The sequence below is a fragment of the Neolamprologus brichardi genome, chromosome 11 (genome assembly GCF_056152115.1).
Source record: "Neolamprologus brichardi isolate AB-2024 chromosome 11, ASM5615211v1, whole genome shotgun sequence".
Taxonomy (NCBI): Eukaryota; Metazoa; Chordata; class Actinopteri; order Cichliformes; family Cichlidae; genus Neolamprologus; species Neolamprologus brichardi.
In genome coordinates, this window is record NC_142114.1 from 4,087,672 (window position 1) to 4,095,107 (window position 7,436).

General features: G+C 42.4%; 1 protein-coding gene across 1 annotated transcript; it reads left to right on the forward strand.

The window, feature by feature from the left end:
* The first annotated feature begins 34 nt into the window (after window positions 1-34).
* Window positions 35-3,922, forward strand: dscc1 (DNA replication and sister chromatid cohesion 1). Its single transcript, XM_006795888.3, has 9 exons — window positions 35-541; window positions 1,862-2,030; window positions 2,111-2,245; window positions 2,326-2,416; window positions 2,503-2,641; window positions 2,820-2,872; window positions 2,970-3,124; window positions 3,414-3,562; window positions 3,685-3,922. The coding sequence occupies exons 1-9, from the start codon at window positions 372-374 to the stop codon at window positions 3,794-3,796; spliced, it is 1,173 nt and encodes a 390-aa protein (XP_006795951.2). The 5' UTR covers window positions 35-371; the 3' UTR covers window positions 3,797-3,922.
* The last annotated feature ends 3,514 nt before the right edge of the window (window positions 3,923-7,436 follow it).

Below are 7,436 nucleotides of genomic sequence, written 5' to 3' on the forward strand. Positions count from 1 at the left end.
AGGTTCCAAATTAATCTATATTTATCGTGAGCTCATGTAGTGTCCGGCACTATTGTATATTCACGATTATACATATTTTAACTGACAGTATAGCTCAATATTTAGCTAAAAATTAGCTTCAATTATAATTCTGTAGTATTTAGTTTCTACCCGGTGGTATTTTTACGTGACATCTTAACGTGGTTACCTCACTTCCTTCTCGCGAAAGAGAGAGCGGGGAAATTTGACGGCCCTTCTTTGACAGAGTGATCAAATTGCTTTGACTTGTTTGTTATTAGAAAAGGAGTATTTGCTTTGGTTTGTTTCCCTCTGTAAAAGCTTTGGTTATTGTTGGTCATTTATTGTTGATATAACCTGCCGTCTGACTGACAATGAGGACTTTAGAGGAGGTGCGGGCCACTCTGCAGATCGCCAAACTCAAAGAGGAGGACTTACAGAAAACTATCCACTGTCTCTCCTTTGGGCCAAACGTTTCATCTGCGGACTACTGCCTGATGGAGCTCGACGACACACTCTGCAAACACATCGAGGCTGGCCAAAGGTAAAGCTGATTGTTGTGAAAATTCCCGTGAAGAGACTGACAGCAAAGAAAATGTTCCTCTGCTAGTTTAGGGAACAAGTCAACAACCTTTCAAAGTTAGTGTGGATTTAGGTTTTAATGATTGATTAGTGAAAGTGTAGGAACTACAATTTTCTGTTTCAGAAAATCAGAGCTGAAGTGCAGGGTGGACGTGCATGTAGCTATATGTAAATATAAACGAATTGACCACTTTTTTAGGTATACCTGTTCAACTGCACATATAATGCAAATATCTATTCAGCCAATCACATAACAGTAGCTCAGTGCATTTAGGGATGTAGACATGGTCAAGATAACCTTCTGAAGTTCAAATTGAGTTTTAGAATGGGGAAGAAGGGTGGTTTAAGTGACTTTGAACATTGGTTGTTGGTGCCAGACAGGTTGGTCTGAGTATTTCAGAAACTGCTGATCTACTGGGATTTAAATAGAGTGGCCTGAAGAGAGATAATATCCAATGAGTGGCTGTTTTTCTGGGAGAAAATCCCTTGTTAATGTCATGGAACAAAGGAAAATGACTACTTAAAGCTAGGAGGAAGGCAACAGTAACTCAAATATTCACTTGTTACAGCCACGGTCTGAAAAAGAGCATCTCTGAATGCACAACAGGTCAAACACCGAAGCAGATGGAGTACAGCAGCAGAACACCACACCAGGTGTCACCCCTGTCAGCTAAGAACAGGAAACTGAGGCTACACTTTGCACAGACTGGTCAAAATTGGACAACAGAGTTGAAAAACATTGCCTGGTCTGAATACTCTCAATTTCTGCTGTCACATTCAGATGGTAGGGTCAGTATTTGTCATGAAAACAGTTCAGACTTGTGGTGGTTTTGTAAGACAGGGAGAGATATTTTCTTGACACACGTTAGTGCTAAAGGACCATCGTTTAAATGCCACAGCCTACCTGAATATTGTGGCTATCGATCCTTTCGTGATCAGTGTACACATCTCGTGATGGCTGCTTCCAACAGGATAACATACAAAAACTCAAATCATCTCAAACTGGTTCCTTGTATCCACAGTCACCACATCTCCACCCAGTAGAGCACCTTTGGGATGTGGTGAAACAGGGGGGTTGTTGTTATGGATGTGCAGCTGATGAATCTGCAGCAACTGTGTGATGCCACCATGCCAACATGGACTAAAATCTCAAAGAAATGTTTCCAGCAACTTGTTTAATCTATTCCATGAAAATTAAAGGCAAAAGGGTCCAGCTAGGCAAACTTGAAAGTTAAGTTTACCTGGTGATAACTAATAACTAACTTTTTTTCCTCTTTGCCAGTCTAGTGATTCGGGGCGATAAAGACGAACATGCAGTGGTTTGTAGCGACGACAAGACCTACAGTCTAAAAATAGCTGACACATCCAACCTGCTGCTGTTTCTTCCTGGATGCAGAACACCAGACCAGCTGACCGACACCGAGGACAGCTCTCATGTTGTGCACGCCCAGGTAGGACCTACACGGGTGTCTTTCTTTGACTGACAAGCACAAACTTATAGACGGTGCATAACAATAGATTCCTGTTGCAGATATGGGGGTTTTGTAACAGCTACTGGGAACTGAGGAAACAGCGACCAAGACTGAAGAAGCTGAAGAGGCTTTTAATGGAAAATCCTTACGAAGGACCTGCGTTAGGAGGGCAGCAGGAGAATACAGAGAACAGGGTGAATACACCCCGTTAGATCTTTTCATGTCGATGCTGATGTTGCTGTAGCTGTTAGTAACCAGTTTGCCCTGTTCCCAGTACACAATGCAGGATCTGCTGGAGAGGATTCAGGCCAGTGAAGAGGAGATAAGGACACACTTAGAGACCATCCACGCCTGTCAGATAGATGGTAAACAGTGACGTCATTTTTATTTAACATCATGACAAAACAGATAGCTACCAGCTCTTCAACAAGAGCATCCTTTTTCCTTCCAGGCTACTGGCGCGTTCTGGACTTTGACTATGAGATGAAGCTGCTTGGTCATGTGACTCAGCTGGTGGACTCTGAGTCTTGGGCCTTCAACAGGGTTCCCCTTCAAACCAGTTTAGATGAGCTGGCCCCACTAGAGCCCAGGTCTGTGATCCTTATCTTCACCTCCAGAGATCAACAAATAGTAACATAAAGATGCAGATGGAGTAAAGTTGCAGTGATTGTTTTTAACATACCCAAGTGACACAGTTTAAGAGGCTATAGTGACTTTCTGAGCTTGTACTTTGTGGCTACATAGTGATGTTTCCTTTTCTGTTCACAGAGAGATGATCGAGCACTGTTTGAACTGCTATGGGAAACGCTATACTGAAAATGGTGAAAATTTGACCTTCGCACCACAAAACTAGAAGGATTGCACACAATTCTCAGCTGCTTGGTAATGAAATGTGTTTTGTGTCCTTTATCTATACAGATGAAGTGTTTTACGCACTAAATGAGGACAAAGTCTGTTGGGGTATAGCACTGATGCTGCTGCACAATGCTGTCAAGTTCAACCTGAAGGAGTTTCAGGAGGTCTGGCAGCAGAGCGTCCCAGAGGGCATGAGTACAAGACTGGACCAGCTAAAGGTGAACCTGTACACCTTTTATCCTTTATGATGTATTCAGAGTGAGAAAAGTGTTGGGAGTTAGAATATAAGCTGTGTATTTGGGCATTTTCATTGTTTTTAATTAAGGAAATCCTCACAAGCTTGGCATTCACTTATCCATATGATTCCCCAGACATATGTTTCGTTTTTATTGAGTTTTTCTCTGTTTCTCTCTTAAGCCAGTGTGTATCCCGTTGTGTTTGAGAAGCTACTTTCCAGAGTTTAGCTTAGTTTCCTGACTGGTGTTGTCTGTATTGTATATCTTCCAGGGCATTGCCCTGTTGGACCGCACCTCCCGCCCGGAGACCATCTGCCTGCTGCGTGTGGAGGACCTCCCAGAGGACACGATGGAACGCTTTAACCACCTTTTTACACTCCGAGAGAAATGGACAGAGGAGGATATAACACCATACATACAGTTAGTGTTATCCATACAAATTATTAAGGGCTTTGATTAAAGAAACACAAAGAGCTTGTGGGTAACCCGAGTCCCATTTTTTTTGCTTATTACAATGTGTAACGCTCCATTTCCTCATCCAGAGATCTGTGTGGAGAGAAACAGACCACCGGAGCCCTCCTGACCAAATACGCTCGGTCTTCAATGCAAAATGGGATCAAGGTTTTCAACTCCAGAAGGCCCGTGGCTACGTGAACACACCTACTGTAAAGTTATTTTTACTGTTTGAAGATGTATCCATGTGAACCTGTTCATTTCACCCTGTCACTTTTTTGATGCTCTGTGAAAATCTGTTTGCTAAAAATGCCTGTTAGCACGTTTTCAGCTTCATCTCATGTGTAAAATCATTGAATAATAAAGTTATCAGAAAAACAAGTTTTTGTTTTCTGTTGACAAACTTAGACCTTTTTTTTTTATTGTCGGCAGGATAATGCAATGTTGGAATTGTCCACAAGGTGGTGCCATATGCGAGTAATATACAGCTGTCAAAAGTTTATGTCCACTCATCTTGGGGATGAATGTCATGGTTATGATTTCTGGGTTTTAATGATTTCCTTGACGTGTTTCTTTTCCAGGGTGGACTGACTGTACAGAAAACATCATTAATGACTTTCAAAAACAAGAATGTTTGCACAAGTTTGAATTTATTTTGGGTTTTCTTTAATCCACAGACGTATACATATAGAATAATATATATATACTTACCCCCACTAATATTTTGTTATAAATCCCTTGGCAACCAGTCACTTTTGAGAATTCATCAATACACTTCTGGCTTCTTGATCTTTGACCCACATTCTTGGCAGAATTGGTAGAGTTCGTTTAAATCAGCTGGTTTCCCAGCACAGACTCGGCTTCTAAGCGTAGTCCACAAATTTTGGGGTTGAGGCTTTGGGAAGGTCATTCCAAAAGCTTAATGTTAGCCTCTTTATCCTTTCCACAACCAGTTTTGTTTTGTGTTTGGGATCTTGTTGGAAAACCCAACTATATCCAGGTTTTAACCATCTAGCTGTCAATCTGAGGTGAAGTTGAAGAATAGTCCTCCATAATTCCATGCACTTTGTGAAATGTACCTCTGGTAGGAAAACAGCCCAGAGTATGATGCTACCACCAACATGCTTAACAGGTGGTATGTTCTTCGTTTTGAAAGCCTCACCTTTACTCCTCCAAAGGTACCGCTTGTTGTGGCCACACGGCTCTTTGTATCGACCACAAAACCTTTCTCAAGAACACATTTGGCTTGTCCATGTGGGCAGCTGCAACTTTCAGTCTCGCTCAGAGACGTTTGTTTTGGAGCAGCTTTTTTCTTTGTCGGCACCCTCTCAGTCCAGTAAAACTTACTTCACTGTGGACCGTCACGCTAGTGTTTCAGTAGTTTTCAGTTCATGCCAGGGTCGAGCTTTGGTGGTTCCTGGGTTGATCCTGAACATCCAAACCAACCTCCAGCCATTTGAGGGCGACAGTTTGGGCCTTCTTTGAGATCTTGGTGACAAATCTTACATACAGTTCTTTGAAATGCTGATCTTGAAATTTGTAGTTGTTTAGTAATGGCTCCAAGAGACTTTCCCAACTTGTGAAAATCTATAATTCTCCTTAGAGATTCCCTGAGTTTCTTGGACTTTCCCAGTATTGGCCAATCCAGTGAGTGCTGTTGATCAAATCCCTTTTATATTGGCAAAGGCAAACAACAAGTTGTGGTCAAACATGAGCACTAATGAGAAGTTAATAGGCTTTAGCCATGTCAAGTCAAAGGTTGTTGTAGGGTGCTGGTTTAGCTCACTGGATTAATCAGGGAACCCGTATGCTGCTATGGCTAGTACAGAGGGCTGGTTGAAATCTGGCCATTTACAGCATGTCTTTCTCCTGTCATAAAGGCTAAAAAGTAAAAAGACAAGTTGTAGCACCACTTATTAAAAGATTTAAGTCAGTGTAGAAATAAATGCAAGCCTGTATCTGTACTTTTGACCCTGTGTGGGTTAGAGAAAATCCAAAATAGTTTCAAACTGTTTTTCTAAAGTCATTAAAGATGTATGCACTACAGTCATTCCACCATAGAAAAAGAACAACTCAAAGAAATGATGAAAAGCCTCAAATTACCATGACATTCATCCCCTTGATGAGTGGATGTAAACGTCTGACCACAACTGTACATAAACCAAGCATGCTTTAATAAGTCTGGTTCTCCAAAGTAAACAGATTACATTTGAAATTGATTGTTTTGATTCGCTAGCCTGCCTGATGTCTTCTGGTTGATTCAGACTATCGGATTACTCCAGATAGGAAATGAATATGTTTCATGTTTGGACAAAAAAAGACACATGTTAAGCACAGTGTCATGGTTTACAGATTTGTTTAACAAATGAACGATCAGTTTGATCTTGGATACTTTTGACCGGATCTGATCCTGGGAGGAGACACAAAACCCTTTGGGATTGTGCCAGGAAGGGCATCCAGCATTAAATATCAGTGGAGCTATCCGCTGTGGTAACACCTTGTGAATAAGAGGTCACAAGCAATTGAGAAAGCCTTTGCCATTTTCCTTGCAATATTGCAGCTAGCCAATTCATTGGTAAGTAAAATAAAGCAACACTGCTCGCTTCATCATGGAATAATGGCGTCCATTCGGGATGAATATTTGAGGAATATTTGAGGAGTTTCAGAGAAGCTCAGGAGGGTTTTCTCCAAGCATGACATCCCGGTGTACTTCAGACCCAGCAACACACTCAGACAAAAACTGGTTCACCCGAAAGACAAAACGCCAAAACACAGACTTAACAATGTGGTGTATGCCATACAGTGCAGCGAGGAATGCCCAGACCTCTACATTGGAGAGACCAAACAGCCACTTCACAAGCGCATGGCACAACACAGAAGAGCCACCTCCACAGGACAAGACTCAGCTGTCCATCTGCATCTTAAGGATAAAGGACATTCTTTCGAGGATGCCAATGTTCACATTTTGGACAGAGAGGACAGATGGTTTGAAAGAGGAGTGAAAGAAGTCATATATGTCCACTGTGAGCGACCATCTTTGAACAGAGGCGGTGGTTTACGACACCAACTCTCTGCCATCTATAATCCAGTTTTGAGATCCCTTCCCAGACGCCTTAACGCCCACTCACACCCTGGGCCATCTGACCTCAGGAATTCGCATGATAAGGTGGGGCCAGGTTTCACAATGAACTCACCTGAAACTCTGGCTGATTGGGACCCACACCCAGTTCCACACCTTGGCTCAGGCGATTAGAGGATCATCAGGGGGTCCTTTTGTCCCTCTGTGGGGGGACACTCCCACTAGGTTTATATCTGGGACTCTCCACCATTTGACCTTAGAACTGAAGAAGCCTCTCGGATGAGAGGTGAAACTTCTTCAAGTAACTTAAAGAAGTCCAGACGCTTTTCTTTGCAAGCTCCTTTGACTACGATGACCTGGATGACTGAGAACCTTCACAGACATTTGAGGATACTGAAATTCAGTTAAGCAGGATAAAATAAATTCAGAAAGCACTGTGCTTTAAATAGGACACGTCAGTGGCACATATGTTTAACTCCAGCATGCAAAACACCCACAGATGCAGACTGTGTTCCTTCATGACCACAACTGTCTGAGTGTGAGTCAGTGTTACTGACACATGAAGATCTCACCAGACACGACACAAAGCTGATCATTTCTGTGTTTCAACACACGCTGAGTTTATCTGGCTGGCTGACTATCCCTGACTTCACCCACTGGAAGTGCTGACTTGTCAGTGCATGGGGTAAGAGATCCCAGCTGTGTTTATTGCATCGGCTGTGATGGTCTACATAACACGCACAAAGTGATTAATAATCTTTA

Bases quoted from the DNA above. Each gene is read 5' to 3' on its own strand.
- dscc1 (XM_006795888.3), top strand. From the start codon at position 372: ATGAGGACTTTAGAGGAGGTGCGGGCCACTCTGCAGATCGCCAAACTC. The intron at 2,246-2,325 runs GTGAATACACCC...CCCTGTTCCCAG, and splicing joins AGGAGAATACAGAGAACAGG to TACACAATGCAGGATCTGCT. The intron at 2,873-2,969 runs GTGAAAATTTGA...TTATCTATACAG, and splicing joins GAAACGCTATACTGAAAATG to ATGAAGTGTTTTACGCACTA.